The sequence below is a fragment of the Eptatretus burgeri genome, chromosome 6 (genome assembly GCF_056783735.1).
Source record: "Eptatretus burgeri isolate ZD-2024b chromosome 6, Ebu_testis_v1, whole genome shotgun sequence".
NCBI lineage: Eukaryota > Metazoa > Chordata > Myxini > Myxiniformes > Myxinidae > Eptatretus > Eptatretus burgeri.
Genome location: NC_140966.1, coordinates 32,690,756 through 32,706,491, shown reverse-complemented (window position 1 = coordinate 32,706,491; position 15,736 = coordinate 32,690,756). Strand labels below are relative to the sequence as shown.

The following is a 15,736-nucleotide window of genomic DNA, read 5'->3' as shown; positions in this document are numbered from 1 at the left end:
ACTGATTACCTCCGTCACCAATGGTGGTTTTCACTTCTGTCTGTCTGTCTGTCTGTTTGTGAACACGATATCTCAAAAAGTTGTGAAATTAAATCTGCCGGTCCAAAGCGAAGAAGGAGTGCGGCGGTGACAGTGATCACGTAAACAAGCAGGAGGAGAATGAGGAGGAGGAGGAGGAGAAGGAGGAGGAGGAGGAGGAGGAGGAGGAGGAGGAGAAGGAGAGGGGGAGGAGGAGGAGGAGGAGGAGGAGTCATGGATCGTGACGCATTTTCCCAGCTGAGAGTATTCGCTGTGACGCGCTTTTTCCGAGAAACGACAGAAACAAACAATAGAGGAACGTTTCGTTGAGAGCTGGCCCACTCGTGAGTTAAGGACATGGCCCAGAAGGATTGGTTCGTTCAGGCTTTCCGTGATCTGTGCGACAAAGGTGGTTTACTGGACTTGCAGCAACTGTGCCAGTCGGGGAGCGCCTCCAGTACCGGCAGCGCAATCCATGACCAGCAAGGCATTGTGAACGTCCTTAAATCCCACCCAGAGCACTTTGTGTTGGCAAATCCGAGGGACAAGGCGTCGTGTCAGGTGTTCGCCAAGACGGGACTGCGCGTGTGCCTTCCGTACAGTTCTGGGAAATGCCTGGACGCCAATTGTCCCAAGTTGCATATCTGCCGGCTCTTCATTGCCGGTGCCTGCAAGTTCGGGTAAGGAAGCGGTTGAGTGGACTCGTGGTGGTTACTTCTCCAAGTAGTGAGTGTACCGTTTATTTCGGGCATGATCACGTGCGTAGATTGATTGATTCAATCAACCGAACGTTGTTTTAGGTGTGCGTAATGATTATGTGTACGTAATTGGTGGACAACACCATCGGGAATGAAAGTTGGTTTCGTTTGTTGTGAAATCAGAAGTTGCCAGGCACAATACTCTTGTTTCGATTGCCGATAGTTAAGTTTGCTCTTAACGCACGTTTTGTACACTGGAGTGGTGATGCAGCCAGTGCTGGATTAACCATTAGGCAGACAAAGCATGTGCCTTAGGGCCAGCCAAAAATTTGGCCCAAAAATTATTTTCACATTAAATATTTGTCTTTTTTTGTGTTAAATATTTTGTTCTTGAATCGGTTCATCTTTTGTCTGGGGTCCATTTCAATGAGCCCGAGATCTCATTTAAATTTTTCAGGCCATTCTCTAAAATTTCAAAATGTGCCTTCGGGCCAGCCGAGGCTTAATCCGGCACTGGATGCAGCGACGGGCATTCTCAAGTTCTTTGTACATTCCAATAGTTTTGTGATTATGTTTCAAATTACAGGAAGTATAGTGATTATTGATTATTGGCTCTTTGTTTTTTTTTATACCAACACAGCTCAATGGGTCCTTTGTCGTAATGTTTTGAAACTTATCAACATAGTCCTGGTAGATCTGTGTAAGCAACATGTTGATTCAAACAAAGACATCGGCATGGTTTCACATAATTATTCCCGAGCTTTCGAAGAAAAGCGGGAATATTGTGATTCCGTCCGTCTTACCCTGTAACTCCTCCTACACCGTTTGAAATAGGAACTTGAAACTTTGTGACATAGTAGATATATGTATGGGTAAGTTCACAACACTGTCGGATTTTTGATATGACCCCTCGGGGTCAGGACAGAGGGGGTGGGGGTAATGGGGGCTGATTTTTTTTAAGTGTCTACCATTGTACATGGTAAATTCTTTTATAAAGAACTTACTTATGTGGCCCCCATGAGTGACAAACAGTCACAGTTTTACTGTATTTATCTAATTGATTATGAACAATTATAATTAATATTATACACAGTTCATTCCTATGATTAAATTGATGCACAGTTCTATATTGCTGGACAGCACATCAAATAGAAAAGAATAGTCAATCCATTTTGCAAGATAAAATTTCACCTAGCGTTAATGGGACAAAGCAGTGCGCGCGGGAATATGCGATGGTGTGCCATCGACAACGTAGTTCTAGTTGGGGATGTTATGCAGGGGAAGATGAGAGAAAGATGTAGTGTGACAATTTTACAGCAGCTTACAAAGGAGACACAGAGCAGACTTGTCACAAGAATAAAACAGGCAAGATTTACAGTGATCAAATAAAACACTTATGCAATTCTACTTAAAGACGGCGCCACACACTCAGACGAAAATAAACTCAGATGTATTGCAAAGGACCTTTTGCAGCCAGAGAGGGAGGTGAGCTGAGATCACAGTTCTTTCGGGTACCTGAACGTTGGAGGGAAGGGATGCTCCGTGGTGCGGCACCAGTCAATAGTCGTGCGGCTCGGTCCACGGCCGCCGGCATGGAGACCGTGTCTGCGAAAGAGCCCGGGTCGAGTAGAGCGGAGTCCGAGGCAGGGATCAGGGCTGCAGACAGGACCCTACGAGAGACACAGTCAAGGTCGGTTCGAGGTTCTTTTTTTTTTTTTTTTTTTTTTTTTTTGTATACCTTGTCGAGGCTCGTATGAGACCTAACACACAACTCACAGCAAGGGTGCATGAGACAAGAGGGGCGGGAGTGGAAGGGACAAAACAGTGGGGAACAGACACATTAGGCGAACTGTGGAAGGGAGAGGGATGGGGATGAGACGGGGAACATGGCGAAGAGAAGATGGACATTTCAGGGACTTTCAGGAAGGAAAGCAGGGGAATTGAAGGAAGTGGGCTTGGGTGGATTATCGGGGGTAGAAAAGATCGAGGATTTGGATGGGGGAAGATAAGAGGTGGTGGTGAACAGCTGTTTTGAAAGCCTGGAGGGAAGAATGGGAAAGAATAGAGTGAGGAAGTTTATTCCAAAGGCGGGAAAAAAGAGGAATGAAAGAGTGAAGATGAGCAGCGATTCGTGATTTTGGTAGTTTTACCAGAAGGGGGTTGTTGGCGGACCTTGAGCGCCCTGTGGAGATGTGGTGGGGACAAATCGCAGAGAGAGCAGGGGGGGCAAGGCTGGAGAGGAGTCGGTAGAAGACAGAAAGACCACCGACCAACCTGCGGTGATTGAGTGAGAGGCCCAAAGACTCAGCTTCATTGCAGGAGATGCCGATGATCTTAAATGCCCTGGTTGCAACAGCGTGAAGCCGAGAAAGGTGGGAGGCAGGAGCACCAGCCCAGAGGGGAGAGCAGTACTCCATCAGGCTATGGACAAAAGCTTTGTAAGTGGTCAGGAGCTCAAGAGGGCCGAGGAAGGACTGCACGACGGAGGATTCCCAGTCGGCGACTGGCTTTTGAGGCGAGGTTGGAAAATGTGACTTTCCCAGGAAAGGTGAGACCCAGAATCTTGAAAGAAAAGACGTCTTCCAGAGGATTGTTGAGAAAGTGGATGGGTGGGGGGGTTCTAAACGGTCCTTTCGAAGAGACATAGTGAGAGTGTGAGATTTGTCTGGATTGAAAGACATGTTCCACGTTTTGGACCAGTTTGTGATTTTATCCAGATCTGCAGTGAGCGAAGAAGCTGCTGCTTGCCGATCTGAGGGATGACAGATGGTACGGCAGAGGGTGGAGTCGTCGGCAAAGAGAAATATAGGATTTTCCAGAGAGTCCGAGAGATCATTGATGAAAACCAGAAAAAGAACAGGGCCCAGAACGCTACCTTGAGGAACTCCAGCCTGCGCAGGAATGGGGGATGAAAGAACTCCATTTCGGGCCACACGTTGACTGCGACAGGAGAGGAAGTCTGCGAGCCATGAGTGGAGATGGCCTTGAATACCATGGGAAGAGAGTTTGGTGAGTAGGGCAGGGTGCCAGACTGTGTCAAAAGCACGTGATATGTCCAGGGATACGGCTCGGATTTCCTGTCTGGCATTGAGGACCTCCATCCATTGATGGGAGAGCAGAAGCAGCATATCCAGGGTAGAGTGACCTGGTCTGAAACCAAATTGATGATTGGAAATCAAGCCATTGGAGAAGAGGAAGGATTTCATGTCTGAAGCGATGATGGATTCCATAACCTTGCTGATGATTGGGAGAAGACTGATTGGTCTGTAGTTACAGGGATCTGTTTTTGCACCTTTTTATGCAGGGCAGTGATGTTTGCTGATTTCCAAGCAGATGGCAGATGACCTTGGGCAAATGAGAGGGTGAATAGAACAGAGAGAGGGTGAGCAAGAGCAGAAGAGCAGGCTTTGAGGACACGTGGGCTGATGCCGTCTGGACCGGTTGCAGAATCTGACTTGTCAGGAGAAAAGGATACAGAGTCCAGGGACAGTTGGGTGCGACTGGGTAAAGTGGGTAGAGATAGTGATGGGTTTAGGACACAAGATTTAGCTGCAAACACCGAGTTTAGACATTCAGCTTTATCACGTGTGGAATCAGCAGTGCGGCCATTTGAGGTAAGGGAGGGGATGGAGGGGGAACATACACCAGAAACAGATTTGATTAAACGCCACCAGGATTTTGAGGAGGGAGAGAGGTTTGAGAGTTCAGACTTGAGATGAGAAAGATATTGTTTTCTGGCTCTCCTGAGGGTAGATACACACTTGTTCCGAGCTTTGTGGAAGGAACTGAGATTGCCCTCAGTTGGGTTTGCTTTCCATGAGGCAAAGGCAAGTTGTTTCATGACAACTGCCTTGCCACAAGCTTCAGTAAACCAAGGGTGAGAGGAAGGGTAGGACAACTGAACATGAGAGGGGATAAATCTGTGCATGAGGGAGAGCAAGTTTCTTTGAAAGAATTCCCAGGATGAGTTGATGTTTGAGAAAGTAGTGATAGGAGACCAGTCTGTAAGTTTGATGGCTGCTCGGAGACCCTGCCAGTCGGCTTGAGTGAAATGCCAGACTCGACGGCGGTGAGGTGGTTCTCTGATAACAGCCAGAGAGATGTCCACTTTGACAAGGACGTGGTCAGAAGAACCGATTGGAGCGAAGGAAGAGCAGCAGATATTGTCAGGGAAATTTGTCAAAATCAGATCCAGAAGAGATGGAGTACCATTGGTTGAGATCCGGGTCGGGAAGTTGACTGATTGAGTCAGTCCTAATGAGTCGCAGAAAGCTTTTGCTGAGGTGCCATGGCAGGTGAGAGAGGTACCCACACCTAGTCAACTGGCGTGACGACAATTGAAGTCACCACATAAGAGGAAGAGAGAGTTTGGATGAGAAGATAGAAGATGGTCCATGTTTTCGGAAAGTGAGGTGTAGATGGAGACATCACTGTTCGGTGGACAGTACACATATAAACATGAGGTGGGAGTGGAGGGGAAGCCAAAGCCAGAGGTATTCCTGGGGGTGTGGGGGAGTGAGAGCAGTGCATGGAGAGTGAGGCATAGAGTCTTTGATGAAGAGAGCAACACCTCCACCAGGACGAGGCTCAGGTCTGTCATACCGTAAGGGGGAGTAACCGGGGAGAGATACTTGGGAGTCAGATACGTCTTGGGAGAGGAAAGTTTCTGTTTGGCAGATAATGTCTGGTTTGTCATTGGCAACCTGTATGGAAAGATCTGAAAGGTTTGAGCGAAGGCCCCGGATATTTGAGGTCCACACTTTTAATGAAGAGGTAGGGGAGGAGGCTTTGGGTGCAGGAGGTGGAGGGGGAGGGGAGGGTAGGACAAGGGACGAGGGGGGGAGGTAAGGAGGGTTGTTGAAAGAGTGTGGGGTATTGCAGAATAGCGAGGGGAGGGGGCCGAATGAGGAGGAGAAAAGGCTCTGTGGTCCTGGGGGAGAGAGGGGACAAGAGACAAGGAAGAAGGCAGTTGAGGATTTGAGGAGGTGGAGTGAAGAGATGGAGGTGAGAGGGCAGTGGAGGGAGGCAGGTTGGTGGATGAGAGGGGGGGCAACTTAGAGAAGGAAGAGTGAGGGGGATGAAAGGTGGGAGAAAGGCGAGGGGGGAATTTTTGAGAGAGGTGAGAGGGAGGCTTGGAGGGAGAAGAGTGGGATGGTTGCTTTGAGAGTGAGGGGTGAGGGGGGTGAGTTGGCACTGAATTTGGAAAAAAAGAATGGTTGATGGAAAGCAAACATCCATGGCAAACTGTGGTTTTTAAAAGTTTGAGGTCAGAGATGTGATTTAACACAATTCTTGATGGATGCAATGAAGGCGAATTCTGAGAATGGAGAGAAGAAGCGCTGTAATAGTTGGATTTTTTAGGCAAGGAATGAAGGAGAGCTCGAAATGAGACCAGTCTGTTAAAATAGCAGAAGAGTCGTGCATTATGAAACAGTAAAGAGTACCACATGTGTGAGAGAGGAAAATGAAGCATTATAAGATCGTTTTTGTTGTTAATATTGTGACGTCCACGGGACTTGAACAGTCCCGCCAACGTAGAATGAGCCGAAACGATGGAGGCGGTTTATTTATTTATAACCCAAACATGGCGGTTCTAATCGCTCTACTGCAAACGGGACGAGGAAGGTGGCACGAGTCGCTTTTCACTGAGTTGATGATGTTTATTTGTTTTTATTATTAACCAGAAATAACAAGACTCGGCAAGAAGAGGGATCCGGGGCGATTCGACGGGATGGTGTGGGATCGGGCGTGGGGAAAACACAGACAATTCCAATGAATATACAGATCTCAAACCCTCTAAGGCGCCAAGTACACACACACACACACACACACACACACACACACACACACACACACACACACACACACACACACAAAACGTAGCTACTTCTGGTGGTCAGGCTGGACCATGGTGTGGACGCAACTGTCCCTGGATCAGCATCGGACGAGCTGGCCTTGCTCTCGTCAGGGAGGGCAGGAGAAACCGTGGTGCTGTCAACCTCCTGGTCCTGGCCCAAGTCCGCTCACAGCCGCCAGGGAACCAGTTCTGGCGCCAAATTTCGAGCAGGAGAGGGAGGCAGGTCCGCCCGCCGTTCGACCCCGTACTCCGAGTCAGCAGAACCCCAGAGCCAACCAAGGTGAGGCACGAGGCTCAGCAAGGCTCCAAGACACGATGAAGAACACGATCGAATCAGCACAACAACAAGTACGCTTCCCGCGCAACAGCCGACACACCAAAAAAACACGATCTTTTTGTCCTGATCTTCTTCTTCTTCTTCTTCTTCTTCTTCTTCTTCTTCTTCTTCTTCTTCTTCTTCTTCTTCTTCTTCTTCTTCTTCTTCTTCTTCTTCTTCTTCTTCTTCTTCTTCTTCTTCTTCTTCTTCTTCTTCTTCTTCTTCTTCTTCTTCTTCTTCTTCTTCTTCTTCTTCTTCCTTTACGACCCCGAACAGAACCTTTTTATCCTCCCGTCCTCGTCACTTCCAATCGAGCCATTTTATTGGCCCACCGCCGTCGCCTTCCGCCAATCGTGATCACGGGGCGGAGCCATCCGCAGCCCTGTCCTGTGACGTCACGGCCAGCCTCCAGGGACTACTAAAAGGGGTTTACACAGACACACTTACCCTATCCCGTGTCCCTATCTAATTACGTGACAATTATCATTTCCCCCTTGAAGAAATGAACATTTACTAGACAACTTATCACCACTGAATTGCTACTTATTACATCGAGATCCTGGTAAACTCGAACAGCATGGCATATCTAATTAAAAATCCTAATTACCCTTTGAATGCATACCCCCCCCCTCAAACGTAACAATATTAATGTTTGAGAGAGTTCAACAGATTAGGTCATGGAAGTGTAGAAAAAAAAATCAAGGAAAAAGACGAGGAGGAAGTTAAGAGGAGGAAGAAGAAGCAGAATCGGGAGAAGGTGAGCGTGTTGTTGTTGTTGTTGTTGGGTATATATATATATATTTTTTTTTTGAGATAAGAAAGAGATTAGTTGGGAGAATGGGGGATGTTTGGAAAGTGGGGAGGATGAAAATTGAAGGTAATGGGGAGGATAGAAATTGAAGGTAAATGGGGAGAAAAGACAAAAAAAATAAAAAAAAACGATCGAACACCGAGTGGAACCTGTAGGCCTCAAGCCTAGGCCAAGGCCTAGGCCTCAAACACCAGGTAAGAACGTCGACAAAAATACTCACAAAATGGCACGATTTTTGAAACAAAACCGAACTAGGAACACTCAGTAACATGTAGGTGAGAAAATTAAACAGTTAAAACGGGACAAATAACGACCGGAAACTTAACTTTGAGAACGTCAGCAGGGAGCCCCTCGAAACACTCAAAACGAACTACCCCCAAAGAGAGCAACCACTCCACGACCATCCTCCTTTCTTTCACTACCAGCCGACGAACTGTCTCACTCCAACGCTCTGCTCAAGACGACTCATTTTCCAGCTCACTCTCAAGACGACTCACTTTCCAGCTCACCCGACGACTCACTTTCCAGCTTACTCGCTCACCCTCTCAGCACTCTTCCCTGAGGATGGTGTCGTAATTTTAGAGATCTCCCTCAGCAGGGAGGGGCCTTGGTGAAGCCGATGTCACTGTTCGCCCTGATTGGACGGGGCTTCCATGGGGCCGCCCTTTCTGGGCGGAGTTTCAGCCATACCGGGAAGCCCGCTCACTGTTCGGACTCGCCAAAAAGGATCTACTGCAGAGATTCTGCTTCGGAAAGCAAGTCGCCGGTTAGGCGAGTCGGCGAACACGCACTTGTTCAGCCCATGCGAGAGTAGCAAGTGAGAGTCCGAGTAGACAGCGGGTGAACAGTGGTACGTTTGTTGGAGGGGATATAAAGATTTATTAACCTAACTAAAAAAACATCGCAACGCACCCTTTTAATTTTCCCACTAAACACAAGGAGGGGTTCTATCTACACATATACTTAACGGAATAACTGACTTCGGGACAACTGTATGTTTGTATGCATATGGTTCCTAGAACCCTAACAATACTTTTTGGCAAACCATCCGTACATCCTTTCAGATTTTTACCTCCACCACCGAAGGTGGACAGAGGTTATGGTTTCACCCTCTGTCTTTTTGTTTGGCTGTCTGTGAGCAGGATATCTCAGAAAGTTATCCATGGATTTGGACGAAACCTGGTGGACAGGTTGGGTGTATGACAAGTACGAATTGATTCGATTTTGGTGAAGATCCGGATCTGAATATGAGACTTTTTAAAGTGATTATTCACCATTGAGTGATTGGGCCAAAAGCGATACATAGGACGTCTCAAAAAAGTTATCAATGGATTCGGATGAAACCTGCTGGACAGGTTGGGTGTGTGACAAGTACGAATTGATTCGATTTTGGAAAAGATCCGAATCCGGATCTGGATTGGATAATTTTCTTAAAAGTGATTCTTCACAATTGAGAGAAGGTATATTACTGCAGAGCACAATATTAACAAAAACGATATACAGTACTATATTGCACAATATTTTAAAAAGCTGTGGATGGATTATGACAAAACTTGGTGGAAGAGTTGCAAAAGTGACAATAAGCCAATTAGATTCTGGTTCATGTTCCGATGCAGATCTGACCTCTCAGTGGAATACAAAATGTAAAGTGTTCAGCCTGGCAGAGGTATGTGCTCCACCGAGTGCCATTCTAATTACTTCCACCACCGAAGGTGGAGGTTACGTTTTCACCCCTTTCTGTCTTTTTTCTTTGCTTATTTGTGTGCAGGATATCTCAAAAGGTGTAGACGGAATCGGACGAAACTTAGTCGACAGGTTGGGTGTGTGACAAGGAGGAATTGATTCGATTTCGGAGAAGATCCAAATGCGGATACGAGATAAATTTTTTTTTTTTTGAAGTGATTCGATCTTCACCATTGAGAGAACAGCTCCATTGAAAAACGACAAATATATCATGATATTTTAAAAAGTTGTGGCCGAGTTATGACAAAACGATGTGGATGAGTTGATATATGAATTAAACAACAACAAGCCGATTCGATTTTGGTTCAGGTCCGGATCAGTGGGATACAAAAGGTAAACTTCTCACTGTTCATCCTGGAGGAGGTGTACACTGATCTACCTAGTTAGTGCCCTTCTAGTTGGTAATGGAACACACCTTTGGATTGTGATCTAAAGGCTGCATGACTTGCTCTCAGAATGGATTACAGTTCTACAATATTGCAGATTAATTGTGATAATCAGAGAACAAACAGGCAGGAAGGAAATAGAAAATGGAACACTTATGACGTCACTCAATCATTAGTCTGGCGTGCATCATTTTGTAATTGTGTATAAGAAGTCACTCATGAATACCCAATCGATCGCAGCAGACATAAAGTGCATTCGTTTAAATCTCCTATCACTGGTTAGTTCCTTGGGGCAATCGGAGACAGGGCCAGATTACGATTTTGTAGGCCGCTGGGCTACAGATACTGTGAGGCCCCCAGTGATAATTAACAAAAGCACGCAAATCGAATTTCGGATTCTAGTACTGCAGCATAGCAAACCAATTGTTTGACTTTTCATAAAAGCACCAAAATTGGTACATATGTTGACTAATGTATTCTGAACAATTCTGGATATGGAACCACTCGAGATTTTGCCTTGGTCAGCTTTGGCGGGCATTTTCCAAAATGGCCACCATTCTACTTTAACAACATGGGATATCTGTCATTGTTATTCTCTTTGTAGGTTTACAATAATTTCAAGGCAGGCCACTTCACAGTGCAAAAGACCAAGAGGGCATTCTCAGCAATTCCTCTTGACCAAGCGCATGAACAAAACAATGCCCGTGTCAAGGGTGACGGAGGTGCCATTGGCCTGACGGACAATCCCAGTGCTCTGAGGCGCTGGATGGTCGCCGGACCCGAGGTGGCCAGAGTGATCATGGAGTTTGAGGAGGCGAACATGCATCCAAATGCCAGTGAGGAGACACGTCACCATGAAGAAACACAGTGTGCACAGGAAGCATTTGCCAAAGATGTACAATCACTTGTGGCTGTCATTGAAGAGCTGGGGAATCCCTACGAGGAGGATAGTCCAGATTTGCTGGTCCTAGACACCAAGGAGATTGCCGATCCTGCAGTGATTGAAACAGTTCGCACTGCCAAGCAGATTGGACAAGAACAGTTTCAGGCATACTCAAAGGATTGCCTCATCGACAGAACCAAGACTATTGACGAACCTATAAAGAGGAAGAAACTCCCCCTCTTCGGAACAGACAGAAGACCAAAAGCACCCAAAGGAAAGGAAGCATCTGTGAAGAATGATATGGCCTTATTTGCAAGGCTCTAAATAGGCTGCCAGAACTGCGATGGGAACCTGGACGAGTTCTTCCGTCATGAAAATCAAGCATGCCCTCCCGCGTTATCTGATGCAGGTAAGCTACACCTGGGTAGCAAAAGCGACTTGCTGGTGTGCCTTGAAGGTGTTGCTGAAGCTCAGTCTGATGCACCTGACAAGTCTGACAAGGGAGAAACGAGGAAACGGGGTGCGACGGCGCGTGGTGAGCACCGCAGCCATACCAGAAAACTGGCAGAGTTTCCTACGTGTCGACGCAAACAAGGTGGAGCTCTTCACCTTCCTGTCTGATGTGCTGGTGCAGTCCTTCCATGATGAGGCAAAGGAGCTGGTAGTCACTGATGGTGAAGCAGTCATCTGCCTTCCAAGGCAGGAAGATGAAAGCTCTCTGGCTCCACGCAGTCAAGAAGAGACGGACACTCGCATCATGCTACATGTGGCCCATTCTGCAGAACATGACCACCATCGGATTCAAGTTCGAACCGTAGACACCGACGTCGTCATCTTGGCGGTGATGGTAGCCCAGGCACTACCGTGCGTGGATGAACTCTGGATTGCCTTTGGGACGGGCAAGAACTACCGCTACATCCCTGCCCATGAAATAGCTACCTCCCTCGGTCCACAGAAGGCACGTGCCCTCCCTGTCTTCCACGCCATGACCGGATGTGACACGGTATCAGCATTCGTGGGGCATGGGAAGAAATCTGCCTGGGCTACATGGAACTCGTTTCCAGAACTGACAGATTCTCTTGTGACCCTGACCACCACGCCAGTCAACATCCAGGATGACACGATGCACTGCATTGAAAGGTTTGTGATGCTCCTCTATGACCGCACCAGTCCATATACGGACGTCAACGAGGCCAGAAAGAAACTCTTCGCCAAGAGGAACTCCGTCCAGCGCATCCCACCTACCTAAGATGCTTTGGAACAGCATGTGAAGAGATCAGTCTTCCAGGGTGGCTATGTCTGGGGGCAGGTCTTGGTCCCTCAACCTGTGCTTCCATCACCAACAAGCTGGGGCTGGCGGCAAACAGAGGATGGGTCCTATGAACAGCTCTGGACCACACTCCCTGAGGATTCACAAAGCTGCTTTGTGTCGTGCAGCTGCAAAAAAGGCTGTAGTAACCGCTGCAAATACAAGAAGGCTAATCTGCAATGCACTGGACTGCGTGCTTGTGAAGGAGAATGCCAGTAGACAGACGCAGTAGACACAGACTGAGATATCAGCCGAGCTTAGAATGTGCAAATGCAAAGTCGCATTGCTTGTAAAAGTGTTGACTTCTTGATCCAGAGCCAGTACACTTGAGCTCAGAAACTCATATTGTAGTAGACTGATGTATGCATGTACCATGTGTCCTGGTAGAATGGTAGAAGACAGTAAACCGTAGTCGCTTCAAAGTGAAGTGTGCAGTAATTTGACTACATTTTCTGAGTTTGTCATTATCACGATTATATCAGTTCCCTTTTCAAAATAGAGTAAAGTATGTAATCTATAATGCAATTTTTGTTGATTCCAAACCCATGGAATGTGATGAATATCATTTGACTCTTGTTCTCCAGGAAATAATGGGTACTTTTCAGTGAAAAGTTTCAGGAGAGCAGCAATTTACAAATCAAATAATGGCTTTTTTTACCGAAAATACTGGCTCATAATATTTGAATACGTCTTTTCATGGTCAATTTACTGAATTTTACACTTTCCTTATATCTCCCACCAATACAATAAGAAAATAAGAGCATATAGCCAATTTCGCTCAAGTAAAATGGGGGCCATTTTGGAAAATGGTCGCCGACGCTGACCAAGGCACAATCTCGGGTGGCTCCATATCTAGAATTGTTCGGAGTACATTATTCTACATGTGTACCAATTTTGGTGCTTTATGCAAATTTGAACAATTGATCTGAAATATCAGACTACGCTGCAGGACTATTCTTGAAATCAGTTTATTCAACTTCTACAACATAATGTCAACATAAGGCTCGCAGAGATGGGTGCAACTGTAACACAACAAAAAGAGAAGAGATATTGTGATATTTTCAAAACTAAAATAAGTTTTTGCAATATTAAATTTATTTGACAAGACGAAACAAATTTAAAATTCAAACATTTGCTTTGCGTAATTTCTTGGTGACAAATTTCTCCAAAACATCAGTAAATTGTAAATTTTTGAGAACATCATTTTCAATTGTCATGACAGCTAGTCTGTTAAGTCGTTCTTGTGTCATTGTTGACTTGAGTACATTCTTTATATGTTTCAGCCTGGAGAAACTTCTCTCTCCAGTCGCATTAGTTATCATTAAACACAAGTAAATCCGTAGTGCTATTTCAACATTAGGGAATGAAGAAGTTAATCCATTTTTTTAGCACAAGGGTGTAGATATCAGACGCTTGCGATGTTTCATGCTTGTCCATGAATTCATCAAATTGTCCAACAAAGTTTTTAAAGTGAACATTTCCCAACAAAGCAATAACGAAAGAAGAAGAAGGAAAGTTTCGATGGAATGAGCGATTTCTTGTACAGGCCCAAAGCAAGTATGAGATCGTCTCATTGTAATCAGGATTGCCAGTGCCAACGAGTTGGAATAATGGGCAAAAAAAAAAATTCCAATATATTATACAGTATATTAATTGAGCCCTTTTTAAAGAGATTATTCAGCATACTTGTACTTTCATTCTGCATTTACAAATGAAGTGACTTTTCACAGTAAATTAATTTCACTTAATATCTGGAGGCCCTCAGCTGGCGGAGGCCCCTGGGCTGCAGCCCATAAAGCCCATACCTTAATCCGGCACTGATCGGAGATGTAGTTGAACAAACATTGGCACCATTGTTGAGAGAACCAGTTTGTTCACTCCTGATGTCATTGCACTGCATTTTGTTTTTTCTTCTCTATTCCTGTTATCGCTTCTCGGAAGTTTGTTAAACAATATTCACCTCCAACGGGTTCATGATCAGTGCTCCCGCTCGTATCTTTATGTTAAGTGTGAAATTAAATCTGCCCATCCAAAGCGAAGGAGTGCGGCGGTGACAGTGATCACGTGAACTAGCAGAAGCAGAAGCAGAAGCAGGAGGAGGGGGAGGAGGAGGAGTCTTGACTCGTGACTCGTGACGCACATTCCCAGCTGAGAGGATAAGCTGTGACGTGCTTTTTCCGAGAAACGACGGAAACAAACAATAGAGGAACGTTTCGTTGAGAGCTGGCCGACTCTTGAGTTAAGGACATGGCCCAGAAGGATTGGTTCGTTCAGGCTTTCCGTGATCTGTGCGACAAGGGTGGTTTGCTGGACTTGCAGCAACTGTGCCAGTCGGGGAGCACCTCCAGTACCGGTAGCGCAATCCATGACCAGCAAGGCATTGTGAACGTCCTTAAATCCCACCCAGAGCACTTTGTGTTGGCAAATCCGAGGGACAAGGCGTCGTGTCAGGTGTTCGCCAAGACAGGACTGCGCGTGTGCCTTCCGTACAGTTCTGGGAAATGCCTGGACGCCAATTGTTCCAAGTTGCACATCTGCCGGCTCTTCATTGCCGGTGCCTGCAAGTTCGGGTAAGGAAGCGGTTGAGTGGACTCGTTGTGGTTACTTCTCCAAGTAGGGAGTGTACTGTTTATTTCGGGCATGATCACGTGCATAGATTGATTGATTAAATCAACCGAACGTTGTTTTAGGTGTGCGTAACGATTATGTGTACGGAATTTGTGGACAACACCATTGGGAATGAAAGTTGGTTTCGTTTGTTGTGAAATCAGAAGTTGCCAGGCACAATACAGTTGTGTCAATTGCCGATAGTTAAGTTTGCCCTTAACGCACGTTTTGTACACTGGAGTGGTGATGCAGCCACGGGCATTCTCAAGTTCTTTGTACATTCCAATAGTTTTGTGATTATGTTTCAAATTACAGGAAGTATAGTGATTATTGATTATTGGCTCTTTTTATATACTAACAAAGCTCGATGGGTCGATTGTCGTAATGTTTCTAAACTCATCAACATAGTCCTGGCAGATCTGTGTGAGCAACATGTTGATTCAAACAAAGATATCGGCATGGTTTCACGTAATTATTTCTTGTGACCATCTCCACCTTGATTACATACTTTTTGGCAAACCATCCGTACATCCTTTCATATTTTTACCTCCACCACCGAAGGTGGACAGAGGTTATATTTTCACCCTCTTTGTCTTTTTGTTTGTCTGTCTGTGAGCAGGATATCTCAAAGTTATCCATAGAATCGGACGAAACCTGGTGGACAGGTTGGGTGTATGACAAGTATGAATTGATTCGATTTTGGTGAAGATCCGGATCTGATAATTTTTTAGTGATTCTTCACCAATGAGAGAGAGGGCTAAACCGATATATAGCAGGATATCTCAAAAAGTTGAAGACGGATTTGGACGAAACTTGGTGGACATGTTGGGTGCGTGGCAAGGACGAATAGATTCGATTTTGGTGAAGATCCAAATCTGGATCTGCATATGCGAATTATTTAATTTTTAAAGTGATTATTCACCATTGAGAGATGGGGCCAAAAACTATATATATATATATATATATATATATATATATATATATATATATATATATATATATATATATATATATATATATATATATATATATATATATATATATATATATATGTATATGTATATGTATATGTATATATATATATATATATATATATATATATACACAT

The 15,736-nt window shown here is 45.4% G+C and overlaps 1 protein-coding gene across 3 annotated transcripts in view; it reads left to right on the top strand.

Moving 5' to 3' along the window:
- Positions 1-303: 303 nt before the first annotated feature.
- Positions 304-15,736, top strand: part of PARP12 (poly(ADP-ribose) polymerase family member 12) — a 105,268-nt gene continuing 89,835 nt past the window's right edge. Inside the window, exon 1 of one of the 3 annotated variants that reach the window (XM_085884512.1) lies at positions 304-698. In XM_085884512.1, coding sequence (XP_085740638.1) covers positions 376-698 — 323 coding nt within the window. In that variant the 5' untranslated portion in view covers positions 304-375. Of the gene's footprint in view, positions 699-14,153; positions 14,592-15,736 lie in introns of those variants that run through there. The other 2 variants (XM_085884513.1, XM_085884511.1) reach the window with 2 other exon arrangements.